Source organism: Motacilla alba, chromosome 7, assembly GCF_015832195.1.
Source record: "Motacilla alba alba isolate MOTALB_02 chromosome 7, Motacilla_alba_V1.0_pri, whole genome shotgun sequence".
NCBI classification, from domain to species: domain Eukaryota; kingdom Metazoa; phylum Chordata; class Aves; order Passeriformes; family Motacillidae; genus Motacilla; species Motacilla alba.
The window spans coordinates 27,178,764-27,202,837 of NC_052022.1; the positions used below are offsets into that span (position 1 = coordinate 27,178,764).

At 38.9% G+C, this 24,074-nt stretch overlaps 1 protein-coding gene across 7 annotated transcripts in view; it reads right to left on the reverse strand.

Annotated features, from left to right (window-relative positions):
* The window catches only part of SPATS2L (spermatogenesis associated serine rich 2 like), a 78,786-nt gene that overhangs the window by 30,211 nt on the left and 24,501 nt on the right, over nucleotides 1-24,074 (reverse strand). For all 7 annotated transcript variants that reach the window (XM_038141844.1, XM_038141842.1, XM_038141841.1 and 4 more), the window contains 2 exons: nucleotides 12,311-12,374; nucleotides 1,866-1,974 (listed from right to left, as the gene is read on the reverse strand). In XM_038141844.1, coding sequence (XP_037997772.1) covers nucleotides 1,866-1,974; nucleotides 12,311-12,349 — 148 coding nt within the window. In that variant the 5' untranslated portion in view covers nucleotides 12,350-12,374. The remainder of the gene's footprint in view (nucleotides 1-1,865; nucleotides 1,975-12,310; nucleotides 12,375-24,074) is intronic.

The following is a 24,074-nucleotide window of genomic DNA, read 5'->3' on the forward strand; positions in this document are numbered from 1 at the left end:
TTGGAAATGCACTAACTGTCCAAATCCCAAAGCTCTCATTTGAATACACCAGTATATTTTCTCAAACACATCTACAAAGCAGCTGAACAGACCTACTGGTTATGCTTAATTAGGTAAACTAGCATAGCAAATAAAACATTTGAACTCTCTTTCATACAAATCAAATTTTACATACAGAATAAAATTCATAACAGAGGAATCACCTAAATGTCACTCCAGATATAAAGCAAGATTGGAAACTAAATATGACTATTTCTTGATTCAACAAGCAGCACCTCTGAGAGAAGCACTGCATGGAGGCAGGTCAACCTTTCCACTCAGCATGGCCACCCCAATGTTTTTCACTGCAGGACTTCTCAGGGAGTGTTATTTCAATCTTAGCAATTTTTTTCATTCCTGTGAAAAAATATTTCAGTTATTCCTTCTATCCACAGCGGCAGCTACGTGGATGTGTATCTTTTCTGCTCCTTCCAGACAGTAACAAATATTAGCAATTTTCATATACTCCCTCACAAAGACTTCTAAACAGTAATCATGAACTGGTGAAGTTCAAAAAAAAGGTCATCTGAATTCAGGTATAACAGCTTGCTTTTCTTCATGACTTTATTGCACTTCTTGCAAAGCTTGTGTTTGCCTGTTTCTTCCTTACAGCAGGTGATGAAAGAACTTCCTCTTTTGATGAACCATTGGAAACAATTCATAAGCCACAAGCAAGCTATGATAACTTACTACAAAATAAAGTGAAAGCAACTTACTGAATAGTCATCAAACAGTTCTCCACTACCTTCCCCAGGACATACATTATGGGAAAAAAATACTGTTAATTGAATGCATCACACTTCCCTTTTTCTGTGTATGTGTACAGACAAATGCAATTTCAATACATCCCTCAGAATGTAACTGTCTGTGCAGCTGCCTGAAGCAAAAAGAACCAGAGAGATCTGATGGAAGAATTTTGATACATTTATAAATAGTCCAGTTTGCTTGCATCTGCTTTTTGCATATTGGTAATTCCTAGTCTACGATGCTTTTTGGCTGATACATTTTAGTAAGCTATTCCAAATCAAACCCAAAAATATTTTGAAGTAAAATAGGCATGAATTAAACAACTTGCTGAGATAGTGAAAATGAGGCATTTTTAAGATATACAGGGCCATTCGAGACCACTGAACTTCTACTATCATTTATGTCACCCCAAGCTACAAAAATTTTGAAAAAAGATTGCTCATGGTATGCCATTACTTCTGCAAAGGGTTTCTCACAGATTCTGGTGTAAGTTCAAAATACCTGACTTTATATATTTACCAGGAAAGTGATATTAAAATACAAGTGACCTTTCATTAGAGGTGGTCTCATGACGCAAAATACAAATATGGATCCAGGTTTAAATGGCTCGAACTTTCAATGGAGTCTTGGTTCAGCCATTATAAATGTCAAGGCTATTTGCAAAATTCAGATTGAGGTTTGAATGTCAATGTATGCATCAAGTTCAGGGGTTTAGGTGCCTGGTTATGTGCTTCAGAACTACCCCGAATTATTCTTAGCTATTGTATCTTCAATAGTGAATAATTTCCTGACATACTTTTAAAAGCATTAACTTTCATTCAGAATAAAGAAGGAAGTCTGCAGTAAGAATGGCTTCAAGAATGGAAATGTCAGGTAGAACAGTTGAACAACCATGTCAAACTCCCACTATGAAGAAGCAAAGATGCAGCCAGGAGGATCAATTTTTTTATAATTAACAAGTGTCCCACATCAGATTTCAGAAGAACTACAGAATATATTTTGAGCCACTAGAGACAACAAATACTTTGGCATGTGATTGAATCCTTCCTGCATTAGTGAAAAAGGTACATTGTACTCACCATCCATGAAAGCTTGAACAGCCTTGTCTACATTGTTATCAAACTGCTGCAACACCAGAACTATCTCATTATTGCTTTTGTTCGGAACAATTGATCGGATTGCATTGATCTGTAAGCAAAGGAAGACAATCACATGAATTTATCATACTCCTTCAGACTATAAGGTACCTCTGTGCCAATGCATGTGTATATAAATGCCTGTTACACTGATGTGCTCATGAGCACACAGCAATGTATCTATCTGCACAAAGCAATACCCATCCTATCCTCACCCAGCCATGCAAATGCAGCAGTTTCTTCATGACATCAAATCAAAGAACTGGTAGCCAGCAATCCTGGAAACAAATCAAACTCTCAGTCACAGCAGAAGAACTACTTTAATTCAACTGACAGAATTTGGCCTTATGCTCCTTTCCTAAATGGTCTATTTGCTGCCAAGTGTCTTGACATATTACCCTATGCAAATTTAGTGAGCACACAACTTCTTCAACAAGGCTCTTGCATGGCCTTGCTACATCAAAAATATGACTGATGTTTTTCTGGGATCTGAAAAACAGTCATATGCATGAAAACAGTTGCAGGCTAAAAGAGAACAATATCATTTTTTAAAAGTTCTAGTGGCTGTTCAACATTATTTCAGTTTGCTGTTCCATACACAAGTGACCAGGAAGCTTGTGTAACAAATTCCTGAACAAAGGACATGGGATGCCAAATGCTTCCTTCAGGAAACTGCTGATGGATGAGGTGTTACACCCACAGATGATTCTGGCACGCAGTGCTTAAATTTCACAGCATTTGCTACTGCTATACTGGCAGTATCCATTGATACCAAATGGAATTCAACTCATGATGTTTTAATAAAGTATTCCTATTGGAATCACATTATCATTTATTTTCTCATTCCTATATTATAACTGAAAGCAAATAGCTACATGAAACTTTGTTGCTATTTTAGTTTAATGCTCTGAAAATTTTACTAGATCAGACCAAAATAAAAATATTTAAACATAATTAGCAAAACAAAAGCCTATGATAAAAAATGAGAGACTCTGCCAGACCAGTTTAGCTGTTCCAAATTAGCTTTATGAGCTTCTGTGTCAAGATATCCAGCACATATTTACAATCAGAAACTTGTTATTGTCCTGCAAATGTTTATCTGGCACCCTCCTTTGTCATCTTTCTGTGGGAATACATCCTTGATTAGGGTGTACTTTATTTACTGCATCCCAATGTCATCATGCTAATTATGAAGCAGTGTGGTCTTTTTACTGTACTGTGAAATAAAATTGTGAAAAAGCAATACATGAAGGTAGAGCTGTTTAAGGGCATCAGGCTGGCTCACATGGCAAAAGCATTCACACGACCTTGTTTTAGCTGCCCAGTTAGGTGCTGAAGGACAATCTCTATGGAGCCTCCATCAACGGGGACATCAGAAGGTGATTGAGAGCCCTCAAGTGCTCAGATTTGACCAAAAAATCCTATTTTCCTGTAGTATGTGTACCCCACTCCCCAACCACTGTGTTTCCCTGTCCTGTATACTACCATAAACCAGGAATCATGGCATTCTCTCTCAGTGCAGCGATGGGACAGCTCAGATTCCTGATGCTTACTGGCCTCAGTGTCAGAGCTGCAAAAGGCTCATGCTTGGCTTCAGTACATGTTAGTACAGCTACTAAGGATGATTTACTGTGCTCCTGTCCACCATCCCATCATACCCCTCTCTGCAGCTTCAAATTCACCCACAGCACCTCTTAAGTAACAAGTCTAGCCTTGCACAGCCAGGCCAAACCCATAATTTAGAAGGCAGTGGAGCTGAAGTGCTTGCCTACTTCCCAAGGACCCTTTCCCAGAGGCCTATCCCATTGTCTGTCTAATGCCACACTAAAACTGAACCAGGCCGGCCCACAAGCTTTGTCTCCAGCCAACAGAGGCTGCTTTAGAATATCTACTAAACAGGGGTAACTTTATGTTAAAGTTCATACAGAGTAGGCTGACAAGTGGACTGCTTGAACCAGAGGTTGTTGTTGCCAAAAACTATGCAGAAAATCCCCTGTCTGCTCAAGTTTCTCTCTTCAGCTGACATGCATGCAGGGGGAAGGAAGTAATGAGTATAGCTCTCCGCTGTGTTCTGCAGGCAGTCAAGTGAAAACTAACCCAAATCAATAGGATGTGAAGAGAAAGCACTGGAAAAAGGAGTTAATTAATCTAGTGATTGTGGGCACAGGCATGCTATTTACTGATAAGGCTGCAACAAGTGTGAACCAAGCTGGCTCCACAATAAAAGCTGGCAAAGACACTAAGGTAGAGCAGGCCACAAGCTGCAGTCATTTTATGCTCAAGCTCGTAGCTCTCAAACATTTTCACCATGTGGATTACATCTTCATATTCTCACAAAAAACTCCCCTCCTCTTTCACAATCATGTGAATCGTCTCTCTGCCTACTCAAAATTGCATAATCTCCTGTGGTAACTGCTTACAGGAAAAATAGTTAAAGAAATATCTAGTGTGTTCTAACCAACTTTAAACATAAGCACAAGGATCTCACATGGCTTCTAGGTCCTACTTTGCTATGAAAGGTCTGCAAGCCTCAGGAAGCATCTGGAAACAACCAAGTGAGGCTAAAATCTCACTTGGAGGATCAGCCAACTCGCCACACAGTGCCCTTTGGAAACTTAGAAAGAAGTTAGAAAAATATCTGTATGGTAGAGGACATTGACACACAAGAACTCAACCAAGCAGGCTATGTTTTAGACTACAAAATCAACCAAAGATTTTCCGTTTGCACTGTGTGATCTTTGTTATTTGATTATAGAAAAATCACAATTAAAAGCTAAACTGTGTTTCATCCAACTAATATTATAATTAAATAAAAAAGGTTATGGAAACATTCTAGTTGTGGAGATAACCCAAAAAAACCCCAGGATGACAATCTTAGGAAAAATGCTTAACAGTACAGAGAAAAGAAATTTAGAATAAGACAACACTGTGGACACAGCCCTGGTTTAGCTGGACTACTAAAACATTTTATTTAGGGAATTAATATACTGTTAAGCTCAACAGTTCTACTGCGAAAACCCAGCAATATTTTTTGTTGGCTGTTGCACAAAAAAAAATACATTTGTTTACCTTTCTATTTGGAAAATATAAAAATTTGAGACATTTAATGAAATAATTCCTCAGGAAAAGAACATCATATTGCAAAGGAAAGCATCCAAGACCTAGGAAATCCCAAATCAGAAGTTGCTTAGACTTTTTTAATCTGCTTCTCTTATATATGTATGCTGTGATACTCAGGACATCTACAGGTTAGGGTTTCTCCTTTCCAGATTTGTGCAGTGATTTAAGTGGGTGAGTAGATGAAAACTAAAATTTGCAATCCGTAGGATGCATCAAAATTAATACACACATACACACACATATAAATGAACACCTCAGTTCAGAACCAAAAGAACAGAGATCCCAAAATATTTTGCTCCAAAACAAAGTATTTTGTCTTGTAAATTTTTAGGAACAAAATGGCATCATGTTACAATACTACTTCTGGAATTTCAAAGACAAAGATCTGTGTGCCAGATAACAGGTCTACTACACATGCACTGTTTTACCAATGCTGTAATCCAGAATACATTTGAACTGTTGTACACAGGCAATGAAAATGTCAGCAATTTCTGGACAGAAATTACTGACATGTGGTTGCAAGACTCAGATTGTGACCTGACAGCATATCTGGGAGGAGGACAAGGCATATGGAGGGAGACCAGGCTATATGACAGCCTTCATCTAGAAATGCAAATTTCAAGGTCTCTGATATTCTGCCCCTTAATCCTTTAACCCTGATTTCAAATATATATGTAGATGTCTAGGTCTGAAGCTCAGCTCTGTCCCCTCATGCAAAAAGTGTCCCATTTGTTTCCAGAAAGGGAAATAGGGATAAAAAAGAAAAAGCCAAAGGGAGGGATGGGAAACCTGCTGGCAGCATAAGCCTAACACAAATGCACTTCTCCAACTGTAGGTCGTAAGAGACCTAACACAGACTGTGATGAACAGAAGCACATCAAAGCTCCAGGAATGCTTGACAAATGCAAGATGACAAGGTGGACTTACTGAAGGGCTCAATGTGATCTGGATCCAGCCACTCCAGATATGGCTCTGGTTCACCTGCTAGCTCAGATGATAAAACAGCCCTTGTGCTAGTACAGCTATAAAACTCACTGCTCACAAACCTCCAGCTGTTTGAGAGAAGTCCATCACTTCCCAATCCAAAAAACTGTATAGAGCTCATTTTCATTACAGATGTGATAGGATGATGCCAGGGCAGGAGGTAACTCCTAACTTTCTCTCTCTAAATTGATAGTCCTCAAACTCAGCAAGAATATCCATCTTCTTAACACGTAAGCAACAGATTATGCAACTAGAATCATCTGGTATTTATGACTTCTCAACAACAAACTCCTTTAAAAAATATTCAGCATCCTAAAGTATGAAAGAAAGTACCAGAACAAAAGAATCCCTTACCAGGCAATAATGCCATTCTGCAAAGGCTAACTCAGCAGTCTACTTTATTAGATTTCCATTTATGTGGGAGAAAACTTTTTTTCCTACTTACTGAAACCTGATCATAGGAGAAACAGCATTACCAGACTAATTATTTTGTGAAACATCCTGTTTTTATCCAGTGTAGATTCCCAGTGAACTGCTGTCATCATCTGGATGCTAGACAGCATTCCAGGACACCAAGAGAATTCAGTAACATACCTTCAGAACCACAGATAATTAAGGCTATTAATGCCAGCATTAGTTGAGAATCTGTCACTGACAGCAGTTAAGTTCCCAGGCTTTCCCTCCTGTAGCCTAACAGGAAAGCACATTACTTTGTTTACTAAGAAAACTTTCTTAGAATTTCAGCTTACAAAAGCTACATTAAAGCAATCACAGATCTAAAATATAAATCTGTCATCTTGAAAGAACCTGTATACAGTCAAGAATATGAAAGACAGAACCCAAGTCCACCTCCATTTAAACCCATGATCCAGAGCTCAAGTCCTGCTAATGCTTGCTGCAATTTGAGCCAGACTGTGTCTCATCAGGACCAGGATTCCACAGTCATGAGGATGTTTTTATCTCTTACAAAAAATGTTGAAGACTGCCCAGAAGTGGAATCAAAATTGAAAAAGGTTTCAAGTCTCCTCAGATAAGCTTCTACCTCACAATAAAATCCTCAAGGTCTGATCAGATATACTTGACTATTTTTCTGATGATTACTGTTAAACATCTCACTTGGGGCAAATTTTTGGCTCACCTTAAAAAAAAAAAAAAAAAATATATATATACACACACACACACAGACAGAGACACAGAGATATATATAAAAAATGAATCAGTAACAGGTTGCTTCGGAGGAATATAGCGCACAGGAAAGGATGCTGAATTCTACCCTCTCATGGTAGCTTACTTTAAGTCCTCACAAACACCCATCTCACAAGACTTTCCAGGTAAGTCGAACTCAAAAACAAACAGAGCCTGCCTGGAAGTTGTGACACCAGATTACCTATGCCACATGCAGAACCAATCTGACAGTGATGTGTGCTCCTCGAAGCCCTTTACTTTCTCTGTCAAGTTTCAAATGGTTCCCAGGCAACTGTAACAACATGGACTCAATCACTGCCTGTGTGCTGCTCTGCTCCATCTGGTCCCCCTTGGCATCATCTCAAAGAGGATGTTTCTGGTGAATAAGTAACATATCCGGGGTTCAGAGAGTTTGTTTATGTATTTCTGACATAGTGACAAATTAAACTTCTTTGCTGAAAGCTCACGGCTGTTCTGAAACCCCTAAACACAGCTGCTCTAATCCCCTTGAAGTAAGTTACTATTATGGTCACTTAGACAGAAATATTCTTATTCATGCTTGGTTAGGAAAACTAACACCTTCACTTTATACTAAACATTAAGATCAACAGATTTTCTCTAAGTTAAGAACTAAATTAATTTATAAGTATGGTTATCAATAAACACAGATATTTCCTACTTTACTTTTACTGCATGTCAGTAGCAAATTTTTATGTACACATATACCTCATTCAATTCCATTACACCCTCAAATTCTCCCAAATCCTGCAAGTGAAGCAGGGAAGAAGGGCTGCCAGCAGAACACTGCTGGTTTTGATAATCTAGGAATTTAGCATTAGCAGATGTCCTAGCTACATTAGGCAAGAAAATGCATTTTAAAACCACTTTATGGTAGAATTTTTAAAAAGGTTTTGAACTTCTACACAAACATATTTCATGCATACAATTTGACTTGGTTGTATTAAGAGGGTATTTCTTACATTGGAGACATTTTTCCAGAAGCTTTACTAAGTTCATCCTGGCAAACTGAACAAGTGTTGCTAATATCCCCTTTGAGCAAAATGACAGCTTTAATCGGATCTGTGTCTCTCTTTCTGCTACATGATCTGTTCATCACCCTGATACATTCTGATCATTTATTCCTAGTAAGCCCCAAAAAAGTTCTACTTGCTGCAGTAAACTTCTTTAGGCACTTGTCATGGATTTATTACTTCACCCTTATCCATCAAATAGAAAGCCAGACATTCTAATATGTTATTTCAGTATTCCTGAGAAGTTTGGCTTAGTAAGAACTGTTCTGCTTGAGTGATGACAGCACCATTTACAGATATGAGTCTGTGATATCCTTAATCCAAGTTAAATGGCTCATCAAGTGACAAAAGTGCACTTTGATCAACTTTTCTGGTCTTTGAACAGTCCATCTACTTCAACACATGGGCAAAGAACAGCTGCAAAGGTCAACTTTAAGGAGAAAGTGAAATCACAGATTGGAAACTATCTGCTTTTGTAATGCATGATTTCAAATTTACATACTACTTCCATTCCTTCCACTCTAAATCCTACTCTTTCCTTGCATGCTGACTATTGCTTATGAAAACCACATTTATGGTGTAATGCAAACAAAACTGTGAAACCTCCAAAACCACATCTGAATAAAATTTCCTTCTTGCAGCGCTGCCCATCTGCTCCTCCAGCTCTGACACTTGAAATGACAAATGAGAAAGCAAGCCTTTCAGAGGACTTCAGCAAAACAACACTCCTAACAGAATCTCAACAGGAGAACTCTCATCGGAGTGAGTATTTTGCTAATTCCAGCTGACAGCAGATCTCACAGCAAACAAACAAAAAAAAATAAAAAGCAAACAAACAAACCCCCCCAAAACTCAAACAAAAAAAAAATGGACCCAAAAGCAAGTCCTGAAGTTTAAACAATTCCTGGTATTTCTTTGGATCAAAACCAAACTCACATGCCAGAGATGAATGGTTATTCTGGGGAGAGCCCGATACTCACTTTTCTCTTGTTAAACTAAGAGGGCCTGATTGTTCCAAGAGACAATACATCACTTGTCTTCCTCACTCCAATTGCTTCTTCTTTGGAAGACTTGTAATTCAGAATCTCAGCACCTCTTCTGGTGATGTACTAGGTTAATGCTTGAATACCTCCTTTGATTTTATGGATTGGGATGCAAGCCAATGAGTTTAGCTCATTTTACCCCTTAATCCAGTGAACTTTTGTGCATATGATCTGAACTATGTATAACTCTGTCTCTGAAAATCCTCATACAAAAAATAAGTCCTTACTTATTTTCAGGCACAGAGATGATTATGAGTGTTATCAGAGGCAAGAGAGAGAGTGGCATAGTAAAGGAAGACTACAGCAAGGGCGAGGGCAGAGTGAATTAGTCTGACAGAGGTCCTGATGGTAAACTTCTTATACTAGTTATGCACACAATTAATGACCTTTGTGTCTGCTGAAATGCAGAACTTAGGCTATTCCAAAAAATCTGTGGTTACGTGCATGAAAATATGGTAATTGAAACAATCCTGGCTCCCCTACAAGAGTATCACAGCTGCAGGAGTCTCTGCCAACTATGGAAACTTTCATTAGCCTTCCTAACATCACAGGCCAACATTTATATAAATCTCTTGGGGAAGAAAAAAGAAGATACAAAATAGAATGTTTAACCTATTGACTCTATGAACTATTTCAGCTGAAATGCCAAGAATGAATTATCCAAGTATCACTACCACAGTAGCATTCTCTTATGACTCAAATTCAAGGGTGGAGCTTTACAGAGCCTGGGTAGTGAGCATGATGTCCAAAATGTCTGCACTGGCCTCACACCGCTTTTAAAACAGTGGCAGAGGTTTTACTTTCTTGAATAACTAGAAGCTGATCATGGAGAGAACACAGGGAAAGGTCACCATTGGAAAAAAAAAAACCCAAACAACTGCTGCCCCATCCCCAAACAAAAGAACAAACATGCTGAAATCTGCAGGGGATTTTCACCACATTTTTATCACAGTGAAACAACCTTCAATGTAAGGAGAAACTTGTGTGCTACTTTTGCAGAAACTTACATGAGTAAGTATTTGTGTGCAGATGTACAGCTCCTTTGGCTTCACGCAAGTCCTAGCAAGATCAAAGTCTTAAGTACATCATGATCTGCAAGCACTAAGGTAGAAGAAAGGGAGAACTGGGAAGGGACTGTATTCTAGTCTGTTCTTTTAAAGCAGGTCTGCTTGTATTTACATTGAGGGCAATGGATTTGTGAAGCTCAGCAGAAGTACTATATTTATACACCTTGGGTTTTTTACCTAGAAATATTGCCTCCTAAAAGGTGGGTAAAAGTAAACATTAAGCTCACTCTGCTTCAGTGTTGTGAGGCATGACTATGGAAGCTCTGTAAGCTAAGTGAGAAAGGGATGTGATTTTGACTCCCTTACCAGCACATTATAAATATGTCTGCTTTTCAAACATGCAAATGAAATCCTCTCGTTTTATCAGTTTATGTGCAAATATTATCCAAAGCAACTCTGCAGGACTCACTTGTTCAACTTTCTTCTTGTATTTCCAGTGCATCATCCAAAGACTTCAGAAGCTACAGTCACTTCACAGTTACTCTGTTTGTTGCTGCCCATACAGTAAACCAAATACAGGACACAAAACAGAATCAACCTAATCCTGTTTTAAAACACAAGGGACTTGCCCAGGTGCAATGGCCCTCTGAGCACAACACCTTCTCAACTGCAGTATGTAGACTGCATGAGGCTTATGCTATGTGGTCACTAACCCTTTATGCATTAGGTTATTAATCTATATTTTCCAGAATAAAACCCAGTGATTTTGCAAAACAATTTCAATTGCTATTAAACTAAGTTTTCAATTCGGCATAGGGGTTTAGTGGCAGTAAATACGGATGGAAGATGCAGGAATAAAGAGTGGAGCAATTTATAAGAGAGTGTATTGATTCAATTATTTTCCTGCCTTAAAATGCATATGCTCATAAACATTTGATTTGGGGCACCCCCAGCTGATATCACACTTGGAACAGCAGATATCTACACTGTGGATAGAACTCCTGCAGCAGTTCTTCATTCTTAAAACTTGCAAAAGACAAACACATGATTTGTAAAATCCTGCACTTGTAAAACTGACTTAAATAAAAAATTTCAAGCTACACAGTAATTATGCAGAGCTTTAATTGATTTACTGAGTTGTATTTTGGGAATTACTGTAGTTTACCTTTGAGCACTCTGGCACCAGGGACAATAATTTGATGACACTACTTTCTACTGCAAAACCATCATGCTGCTCAGTTTTAAAACCCTGTGCTTTTACTAAGGACTAAAGAAGATATTCATTACCAATTAGAAATTCATATTGACATGAAAATCCTCAAGCACAATGAGCAACACATATGTTAACAATAAATATAAGGTAAAACTACTCAAAAAACAGGCACCTGGGCAGTGCAACAGGGCAACAGGAACTGTTTCCCATAAGGAGAGATAGAGCAAAAGACATTCTGTGGTTAGATGGTCTCTTCAATCTGACTGCTGGGAGTCACAAAAGATCTCCTGACCTACCTCACATCCTAATTACCTTTAGGTTCTTTATGGCTCCTGAAAGGGTGACGAGGCTCTAGCTCTAGCCAAGGATATGGAGAAGACTCACTCAAGCACATGGAATGCAGTTAAAAGCAGACATACTTTCATAGGAAAAAGTAATCTATTCTTTTCAGGTCCTTTGCTTTAAGTATTATAGGTATAACATTTTTTGGCATTTTCTTCAATGATTGCATTTTGTACAGCAGCAATAATCTCAAAGTGCTGTTCTCCACAGCATCAGTGTGCACGGGAATTACAAAGGAACAAGAGAACTCTAGCTGACAAAACAGTCTCTCTGCAAAAAAGTAAAAATGCTTCTCGCCATGCAAGATTCAGATTAGTCCTATCAATATCTGTGTACTTCATAACTTCATACACAGAGTCAATACATAATAAAGTTCAGTATGTAAACACTGTTAGAAAGAGCAGAAATTAAACTGGTATGCAAATATAATTTTGGTTTGTATTGTACTGTTACTTGAACCTACCTTTTCCTTGATATTTACATGAGAATTGATTTCTGCCATCTTTATTCAGATGAGAGTAGTGTCTCTGAAATGAGAAAAAAATCAAAGAGATTAATTTGGAGGTTTTAGTCCTGACCTGTCAAAGCTACACCTGTAATGACTAATTGCATATGCTTACCTGTAAGCATTAGAGAAAAATGAGAACACAATGTCCTGCACAGCACTGCTCAATCCTGCCAAAGGTAAAGCCAGTCCAAATTTCCTACCTTCCCCAGATTAGTTCTGCAAGCACATTTAAAAATGCCTTATAGCTATGAATCTGGATAAAAGGCATATCACACTTCTCCCAGCCATGTCTCCCATAACCTGTTCTGAGACTATAAAAAGCAGGAGTACCTTAGATGAACTCAACAGCTCCCGTTTTCTCATTCAGCAGCATCCTTTATTTTTGCCAAAAGAATTTATCAATTAACGCAGTCCTAAAAAGGAGCTAAATGCGCCAGGAAGTTGGGCTGACAAGTGCTGCATGACTGTTTGTTGTTTGTTTTTAATTCATAACTAATTCAGAAGATTTAGTCACACGGCTTCTACTGAAAGTAACAGGGTCTGTAGATTTAAATCTCTAAGTCTTCTCTGAAAACTTGGGCACATGAATGGAATTTGCATATGATTAGGAAATCCTGCAATATGCTTTCTATTTCCAGTTATGTGGCTGGGTAATTGAGAGACTACCATATGATGAAGCATTAAACACAGGAGAAAGGAGGGAGGAGAAGGAAAAGGAGTCCCATTGCCTATTCTTGCTTCCATCAAAACCAACTGCAAATTTCACTAAGGAACAGAGCTGAATCTTCACATTTTAAAATTAAATCACACACAAAGAATTACAGCAAAGACTAAGTCAAATGAAATACAAGCTTGGTTTGGTCACTCTCTTTAACTCTATTGTACACTGATAAAAAGGTATAGATATGCAAGAACAAACCCCTAAGCTCATTTTAAGTTTTTAAGTTGAAACATCTCCTTTTCCGTGTTGGAGTATTTGCTATGTGGACTGATACACGTTCCAAAAATTCTTCTAAACCTCTTTTAATGCCCTTAAACAATGCTCCCTCAATTTCTTCTTTGAAACACAGAAGTTTAGTAGAGTTCAAACTCCAGAAATTAAGCATTTCTCTTACAGTATTCACTGACGACTTTTAAATCTTATCATTAATTTCTGTATGCGTCCATTTTCTAACTAAAGAGATGAGAGTTGAGGAAGCATGTGGGGAAGAGATAACAGGAAGAAGAAAAATAAGTTCATTTGAGTTTTTGTCTGTTGAAGAGCCAAAAGAGCCAAAAGTAACCATTTCCATTGCCAGCTATTAAAAAGACATGCTTGAAATAAGTAAGGTTCCTCGTGCCATCTCCATCTTACTATACTATGAACAGATGCTCTATTAGAATTCAAATACCTTTTACCTGTGTTAAATCAGTGGCTCAAATGCTTAGCCAAGACTAGAGTCTCACTGTGTTTGATAAGCCTTCTTGGCAGCTGGGCCACTGTGTCACTGGGAAGGCCTTACTGTCTGCTGCTATCTCAGAGTGGAAGGTTGCCCTTCCTGCCCCTCCTTACATCAAGAATGAAAGAGCTCAAACTAGTTTCTTTGTCAAGCCCACCCAAAGGCTAGAAGTAGAATTAAAAACATCTGGACAGAGCAGGCAGGAGGATCACTCAGAAAGTAAGTTCAGGGCGATTCCATTTCCAATATTTAGCGTGTTCCAATAACAAAAGAAAGGTGTTGAGAAATGCTTGTAGTCTGTAATCTCTAGACAATTTTTTTAATGTACTTCTTGTCTTTTGCTGTCAGCTATTTCTCATGCTAAAGGGGCAAAGAACATGAGATACAGGTGATAAATTTTCCCATGCAGACTGGAAAAGTCAGCTCTAAAGTTACTCTAAGTCTTCATCTCCCTTGCTGCTTCTCATAAAAGCATGGCTTCTGTCTAGTAACATCAAACCCATGCTGGACAGGTCCTATTCTCTGTTTCAGGGGTAACTGTATGGTAAGGAATAGTTAAGGAATTCAATTGGTTTGCTCTTGTATCCAGTACAGAGCAGATTTTGTAATGTTGGAGACAACTGATGAATGCACTCTTGCATACTGATTCAAATACACTTAATCAAATCCAGCACCTCATAACAACATTAACAAAAAAAGTTAACCTGCTCTTGAAGAACCAAGCACACAACACAGAAACAAGCTCACTAAGAGAGGTAACAAACTCTTCTGGCCTTAAAAGTTTATTAATGTATAAAAAACCACTGTAGCCATAATATTTTATAAAAATCCTTTTGCTAGGATTTTCTTCTCCTGAGAAGCTGAGAGGGCCTCAGGAACAAATGTAAACAATTTGTTATCTGCTACTGTGGAATGCAACAGGTGCTTCCTTGATTGGTCAATGTGAGATGTTTCTACTTACTGACCAATCAAGGAGGCAGCAGCTCTCAGACTCTGGGAGTCACAGAACTTTGTTATTCATTCCTTTCTATTCCTGTCTCGCCTTCTGATGAATCTTTTCTCTCTGTTCTTTTAGTATAGTTTTAGTGTGGTCTTTTTTAATATAATATATATCATAATATACTAAACCAGCCTTCTGAAACATGGAGTCAAGATTTCTCCTTCCCTTCACCAAGTCCAGGCTGCCCTGAAGATCACATCAAACCACTAAGTAATGGGAAAAGATGTTTGGCACTTTAAATCCTCAGGTTCTTTTTCAACATGTTGTCAATTTTGTACCAAAATTGTACATTTTAAAACTGCATCTTGTATAAAGCAAATGAATCCAAATAATGATACTTTGTGAAAGCCCCATGCCTCTCAACTAAGGTTTATTCAAAGATTCTAGCGAAATAATTCTTGAAATTTAAATTAATTTTGCTGATTAAACCCAACTACTTAGCCAATTCTACTCTTTGTAGCAATGCTCTGACTTGATTTAAAACCAGACATAAAAACTTCATTCAACACCTTGCCAGAACTTGATGTGTCTCTTCTCTGCTGTACACTGCAGGTGTTACTATGATTATAGCCTTCCACCAATAAATGTGGTGCTGATTCAGCGAGCTTGCAACTGCAAGCTATTTCAAAAGGACCTGGCATGCTACATGAAACATACCCTCTGCTTCTTTCTTCCTTTCTCTTTTTTCTTTCCCTTTTAAGATAAAGAACTAAGAGGACACCAGCTTTTACAACTAGACCCATTTCTCTATACTTCACACACTTCATTAATATGCATTTTACAACTGTCAGAATGAAGAAATGCTAAAACTGAGTTGGAGCTATTTTTCATTCACCTTCTCCAAGGACAGATAATTGAAATAACATTTATAAAACACTTGCCCGTTTATATAACTCAGTCCAGCACTGCTTGTTACATAAAATACAGATGATACATTAAAAAGAAAATGTCAATGCTGCACTAATTTTTAAAAGCATCATCCTTTATGGCTACTCTTAATAGCTAACAAATTTAAATTTCTCATTGTAGCACCAACTGATTTATTGACTTAACTAGTTTTTTTTTTTCTCTGGTGTTATTTTAATCTCAGTATTGAGCAATTACTTAGTTTCTGATCCTATGACAAAAGACTACAGCATATCCGTAATTTTATGAACAAAACAGTCCCACTGAGGTTTACAAGCTTTATCTCCAGACTTAGATCTAAATTTGAGCTGCTACATTCTCATCCTCAGTTCTTCAGCAAAGCTTCGTTCTGTGCGAGTTGTGGAACATCAAAAAAAAGACCCTCAGCTGAGCCCAAAAGGCACCTAAAGCCAATGCATAACGTACTTTACATGTCACCAACAGCATGCATACAAAAGAATGTTTGGATAAAGATCTCTGACAGAAAATTTTCTGCACTGGCCAAGATTAAGGTAATACAAGTACTAAATTTAAAACACAGAAAACATATTGTATATGAGAGATTCTCAGCCTGAATGTCAGCTTACATGCTTTGTCTTTCTCCACCATCTCCTGCTTCCATTTCTGCTCCTGAAATGTCATTGTAAATAATTCCAAAAGACTTCCAAGAAATTAATGAAAAAAATCCCAACAAACTACAAAATCCCTTCTATAAATGGGTCATTAGTTTCTGATACAAATTTCCAAATGCACTACCTGCAGCAGGAGATCACTCTCAGTTTCTCTGACTTCATTACATCCTGACCTCAAATACTGACAGGGTGTTTTTTTCTAAAGCTATTACAGACATCCAAATGAGACATTTCACTTGCCTTGTAAAATGAAGCGTTTCAATTGCATTGAAGGGAATGCTGCAGAGAAGACTGGACTACTTTTGGCAGAGTTTTACTTCTCTCCCCTACCAAATGAAGCAATTCGTATTAGTCTATGCAGTTTAAGCTACCATGAACCTGAACCAGGGCATCTATGGTGCTGGCACATACTCTGTCCTGCTGACCTTAACTGTAAGCAGCAACGTCCAGCAGGCAGACAGTTACAGGAACGGCCTTTAACCACTGCAGAAAAATATGTCAGAGCTCACTTGACACAGCCTAAAGTATGTGGCTGCTGGCTCAGCCTTTACAGAAGTTTCCTTTCTGTGTCCAAGCAGCAGTGAGCCCCACTACTGCAGTGTTAAGCTTCCAAAGAATGCCCACCACCTTCCCACTGGTACCTGCAACCAGAGGTGTTTGGCCCACAGACGCCTTCCAGCCAGCCAGACCCTCAGGTAAAGCTGACAAACACTCCATTCTATACAACATTATAGATGGGGGGATTGCCTGCATCTCAAGCATCAAAGAACCACAGCAATAACTCTGTGTCTTGCCACTGCTGCAAAAGTAGGCACATTTAAATTTCACACTTCATAACTCTGTCAGATGCTACCCACTCCTAACAACAACAACAAAAATCTTCTTGCAAATACACAGAGAAGAAAAGTAGTCTATGAAAGCATAGGGGCTGCCAGAAAGATACAATTTGTGAAAATACCCTGTCACAGTAAAGTCTATCAGAGTGCTCCACCACTTCTGACATCTGAAAACACAACTTTGGCAAGGGGGATCAGAAAACTCCCCATTAAACAGCACCTAATAATCAGGTGTTGGGAGGATTTCCCATCTCTAGGCTTATGGATGAATGCTTTCCTACACCCAAAAAAAGGTCTTAGCTCCTCATCTGCCCACTGCAACTGTTTCCTTTTATAAAGAAATACTACCCCAGCAAACCAAGAATTCCAGGTCTAACTGACTTGACCCTTGTAATGCTTCTTTAATCCCAGTCACTGAGTGAGCTTTGTCTATTAAAAGAGAAACTAGAGTTTGCAATTTTGTCACTCAAACTTTTTCATGAAGTAGAACAACATCAGAATATGAATTTAAATTATTTTCTATTTTTAATTACAGATAATTTTCTCATTTGCAAATAGTTCAGTCAAAATCCCTTGGCTCCTAAAACCTAGACAGGTATGGGCAGAAAAAAGAAATCAAAATTTTAGAGAAACTTCAAATAATGAAAGAAGAAGAAAAAAAAATGCTTTCTTTAGAAAATGAAGGAAAAAAAATGCCTAGTATCTGTGCTGGTTTTGGCTGGGATTTAGTTAATTTTCTTCACAGTACCTCTAACACAGGGATGTTGTAGATACTGCCAGCATTTCTTACACAGCATCAAGACCTTTTCTGCCTCTCACCCCACCCCAGCAGTGAGGAGCCTGAGGGGCACAAGAAATTGGGAGGGGACAGAGCCAGGACAGCTGAGCAAAGGGATATTGCATATCATATGATGTCAGGCTCAGCGTACAAAGCTCTGCCACTCAAAGCTCACTCCCATGGGAAGGCAGTGAATGAGCAGCTGTGTGGTGCTTAGTTGCTGGCTGGGATTAAACCATGACAGTATCTAATGAGATTGTAGCAGCCTGCACTATGCTTTCATCGTCTCTATTTCTACCTTCTCTACAGAATTACATCTCATTTTCAAATGAGATTCCTACCCATCCATATATATTATATTACACTGTCTTGCCTGCAGACTTCCACACGCCCTAGGTAAAAGCAAAACCAGCAGAATCAGAGACGCATGGCCTCCACTGCGCATTTAACTTTGCTTCTCGTTATAAAGAAATGCTACTACAGAACTGCCCATGAAGCCTGAGATTAATACAATTTTTCTAATGCAGTTTTAAGCTAATATTGTTGCAGCAGAAAGACTGAAAAAACTCTGAAAGTGAGATTCCAAAATTCAAGCATTTCAGAAAGGAATTACTTTGGTTTTCACTCAGATTTTATTTAAATAGAAGAAAAAATTAATTAGGTCAAATGGGCAAACATCAGCATGCCACTGTTTATGAAACTACCAGAAATACCAAAATTCAGACATTTGTCTTCAGTATCTTGAGATTAGCAATGGGTATGATTTTCTGTTTGCTGTAGTCTCACATCTAAAGGCAAACATAATAATTAAATGCTTAAACAACTAGAGTCAGGAGCACCCAGCACATACTAACAAGTATCCTCACAGCTGTCCTTTTAGCCTTTTGTGTCACTAGGAATGAACACACCTAGTAAAACCAACATAAAATGTTATAAATACAGAACTAGTGTTCTCCAGTACTGTTTTATATCTTTCTAATGACTGCATATAGAAGTTTTCTATGCACACCATCATTTGGTATTTCCTGATTTTTGGAAGTTTGAGATTAGCCACTTCAGACTAGTTAAGCACCCTGGATAAGTTTCATGACATCTGAGGGCTTCAAAATCCTTTCCTTTAAATGCCTGCATAAACATATATATGGAAGTGCACAAACATTCCAGAATATTCCTCATTTGCAGAGTCCAGTCCTGTTACTGTCCCTGGTCACGCTTGTCTCAATCACAGAATGCAGCTGTTGCCTCTGCATTCTCCCTCCTGCTTAGCTACTGCAACCACACTCTGTACTGGTCACCACACCGTGCCTGAAACCCATTGGCTGCAGATCTGAAAACAGGATGCAGGAAATAAAGCATCTCACTGATTCCACGTGTAGCTCTGGATTCCTACAGAAAGGAGGTTTATGCTCCCCCCATTGTTTATCACCTCCTCCTGAGGATTTCTGAAATGCCTGACTACACAGTTTGAGGAAGAAGCAGATGTCTCATATCTACAGCTTTGCAGGCTGCTCGCTTGGAAATGAGCAGTAAGGGGTGAAGGTTTGGAAAATGTGCAGTAGCACATCAGGAACTCAGTTATGCTACTTAACACTATAAGGTCCATATCTGAGAGACCAGAGACCTATCTGTTAAAAAGAAAAAAGGGACCAAGGTGAGAGTGGGATATGTGAGAAGGACAGACCTTAGCACCTGGGTCAGTGTCCTTCTGTCTCCCATCCTCCTCAGATTTCTGCCAAGGGCAAGAATGGCTCTAAGCAGGCACCACAGACACACTGCCATGTCCAGTCAGTGTTGCAACAAAATGGTTAGGCATCAGTAAGCTGTGCACCTCATTCTGATAAAAGCCATTGCTCTTTGACCTTGTTATGCCCTCCCCTTCCTAAGCAGAGATGGTACCATCCACGTAAACCAGCGAGAGCCTGTGCTTCTCCCCTCTTGTCAGCTGACTTGCTTCCCTCTCCCAGTTCCAGTGTGTGAGAAGCCAGACGACTGCTCATGTGGGCTGCACAGGCATTTGTGTTTTCACAGAGATGTGGTGTGTGCGGGATCCTCAGGTCCTCCCTGCACTCAGTGTTGCAGCTCCATTACATGAGAATCCTGCAGAGGAATGCTGTAGCCCTTAACAAGGTCACATTAAGAGAGGGTCAAAAGAAAGCTAGACTGGCATTTTCCCCAAACTCCATTAATATTTCATCCATACAGTTTACAAGTATTCAATGATATAACCATATCTTTTGACACTGACATCACAAAAGATTCTGGCTGTATTTTCTATCACTGGTCACCCTTGGTTACAAGCAAGGCTGCTAGCAAACCCTCTTCCTGTACAGTCTTTTAATGCTGGGTCTGTGCTATCGAAGGGAAGCTCTTCTTTTACACAAGTTTCAGTGTGGCTTCCCCAGAGACTGGTGTCACTGTATGAGCTGGTGTTCCCTCATGATAGGGGACTGACACCCTCGAACAGTGACCACCAGTTACACCTCAGAGACCTGGAAGAGTAACAACCTGCTACCTCTGTAGAACATAGCTCGGGCTGAGAAGGATCCAAACCAGTAGCCTATATTAAGGTCATTAATGCCATCCTGCATCTGAGCAATGGAGATCAATTTAAAAAGCACATAAAGAAAGGTCAGCTCTGCATTATTTACAGCAATTTACTGGAATGAAGAACAGAGCTGCAGGAGGGGACACATGCAAATCCTGTGTTGGGCTGCTTCCACGTTTCAACAGACAGGTACCAGTGCAAAGTAAATACTCTGTAACTGCTGATACACACACACACACACGTATATATATGTGTGTGTGTGTATGTATATATGTGTCTGTGTGTGTATATATATATATATAGGCAGGCACATAGACATACAAAGAATGCATAAAATGCTTTATGAAATAATCATAGTTTTAAGAAAAATAAATTTGAAAATAAACTAAGTACCATTATTTTTTTTTTTAAATAGCATTCTAAACATTGAAAAACTTCACCAAAACACAAGTGGCAGTACACCTCTTAAACAAAACCTAGGGATTTAAATTCAAAAAAAAAGTCAAATTTCTGGAAGGGAGTCTTGTTGCACAGCAACAGGCTTTTCCATGAAAGGATATTTTACAGGATAGAAGAGCTATTTCCTAGAGAACATTCAAGGGACTTAGGCACAACCTCTGAAAATTCCTCCCATCCTCTTTCCATACTGATTAGGAGCCAAACACTAATTTTCAAGCCAGATCCTTTCTAAAATTGCACAACTTGCCATGTAAAGCAGAATTGGTAACTAAAGCCAACATTTTCCCACCTAAACTGATGTAGGTATCATGTGCTTGAACTCCCTATCCAGCTGGTTTTGTCACCTGAATAACTATCAAATATACTGCTAAAAGTCTGAGTGGTCAAACGCACGTGTAATTCTAAACTGAGTGACAGCACTTCTATTGCTCTTCTTTTTGACCCATCCAATTTACACCACCCATTTACCAAAGAACAGAACACTCAGCAACACCGACTCTACTCCACATTAAGAAGCTCTAGTGAGCTACAAAAATACCAACAGGCTGAAATAGTATAAGGCAGAAAGTCTCCTAACAATTTTTTTGTTTCATGGTAGGAAATTATCGACTCATTAAAATCTTTGGAATTTTGGAAAAAAAGAGGAGTCCTGTTCTAGAAATGTTTATATAAAGAACATGCAACAGCAAAAAGAGACAGAAAAAACTCATCTCAGCAGCCCAGTGACGAGCCTACGGAAGATCTAGTGCCTATTTCAAACCTGCCTGCTGCTACACTAGAAGAGTACTTTAACCCCTAGGCCATTCTTAAGAGGATTTTCTCTAAAGTTTTCTTATTTCCTTCAAATACATCCATTAACCTCCTAGAACCAGGTAAGAGCTAGCAAATGCATATCCCCACTCCAGAGCTCCAAAGGTAGGAAACCCAGCACCACTGCATAACTACCACAACTACCCAGTGGCTGCTCAGGATAAAATACCCACTTGCTGGCTTCTGATGCTCACCACTTCAGGGACTGCATGCAGGGGCTCCATACCCTCCCCACTCGGCAGGAAAACGTTACTGGAAGCCTAGAGCCTGTGTTCTGCTGGCTGCCATCCTAAAGAAACATCTGCAGAGCATCACTGTGATTCAGCATAATCTGAATTCCCGGCTTTACTATGTACATCATACTAGGAGAGCTGAGCCCAATTGACAATAGATGAATTCAGATACATGGTCAGTAAAATGGCTCTCTCTGACAGGCAGGAGGGAGGGATGGGGAGTCCAGAAAAAAAATTCAGACTGAGAAAATGCACTTTCCACAGTAAGACTTGCCAAAATAAACATTAGCCTCTTGCTCTTCCTCAAAATATCTTCCTAAACATATAGATAAAGAGCAGTGAAATAGCAAAAAACAATCCACTCCAATTCTACATCTGCATGATCCTCCTGCAAAACAACAAAGAGGTTAACTTTCAATTTTTACAAACGAGGTATTATCTTCCAAGCTGTTCTTGCCAGGGACTTGAGCTATTAAGCCATTTATGCTGGCTCCTATTTCAGCTCAGAATGAGACGCCAAGAGACAGCGTCGGCTCATTTGCTTTTGCGGTTGCCCAAATGTGGACTGCTACAAGAGCACAGCATGGGAATGCTAACAGGGAAGGATGGAAAGTGGGAGCATGACTTGCCTCAATCACAGTGTTTTCTCCAAAGAGTAAGAGCAGAAGTAAAAAAATGAATGTCAGGAAGTGTTCAAATTCACACTTGTTTTGGACATCAGGAAATAAATTATCACAAGGAATCAAACTTCTACCAGCAGACTGGCAGAGTACAGTAAATTTTCAATGTTGGAATAAACCTCAAGTTCAAAGATAGTCTGATTTCTGGAGCTATTCTGATTTCAGCCTTCTTTCTATTAAGTATTCAAAGTCCACGTCACCTTTCTTTCTTGCTCAGACATCTCTGAAGAACCAGCTTACTGTTGTTAGATGTGCAAGGCTGGATCTCAGCAAATATAATCCTTTGAATTCAAAGAGCTACATGGATTTGAACCAGCTGTTTGCTGGTCCCACAGGAGCTCCCCCAGCTGCAGACAGAGAAGGAGAAGTCATCAGAACTGCCCTGACCAAGCACACAAGGAAGCACCACAGTCATGATGAATTGGCAAGTTTACAGTGAGTTTTGGGGAAAGGAAACATTTTACCAGAGCTCTGAAAGCACTCCTCGAATAAAGGGCTTCTGAAGAGAACTGATAAGGCCAGGTGCTCAACTGGAGGCATGACAGACCTGAAGAAGCCTTAGTGTGGTGAGACCTCAGGTAAGTAAAATATATTCAAAGTACAGGTAAGCATACTTTATGAGTCAGTGAGGTTATGCATATATGCTTGAAGGTAAACACCTGATTTAAATGTGGCAAAGCAGTCTGAACCTTCCAAAACCAAACACTGAAATTAAATGCAGTCTTTCATTTTCTATAACCAAGTCACCTCATATAGCTCCTTTGAAGAAGATGATGCAAATTTTTCCTTGAACAGTATTTAAATTATTATATATTATATACATATGTACACACACAAAATGTATGTACATAAAAGCTCTAACAAATGTTTACAAGTTTCTCTAGTAAAATTACCTGATGTATATCCACAATGAACAGACACAGGCCCAGCAGTATTCCCATATTAACAGTACCTGTAGAGTCAGACACTACACTGAATCCACCACTGACATTTTGATATTCTCAGATTTACAACAAATACCAGTCTTCCTCTCCTCCCCCACCTTCCTACTGCTGAGGAAAACATTGATTTTCTAATGTTAACAAAAAGTGTTCCTGGAAACAACAACAAAAGCACATAAATAAGTTAACCCATAATTGCTTATTGTTTCATACAGTCCTTCAACCTAATTGCTATTACACATGAATAAGCGGCTATTAGAGCATTCACTGGACTTTGAACTGTGCTTTTTAGAGGTAAAACCCAAAAGAAACTCATCATTTTTTTCAACTGAAACCCACACTACCCAGCTACATCAACATTAATTGCAAAAGTACTATCAATCAATCAGTGCAGACTGCATACTGCCAAAAATATGCAAAAGCGCCTTAACCAGTCCCAGCTTCCATACCCTCCCCAATA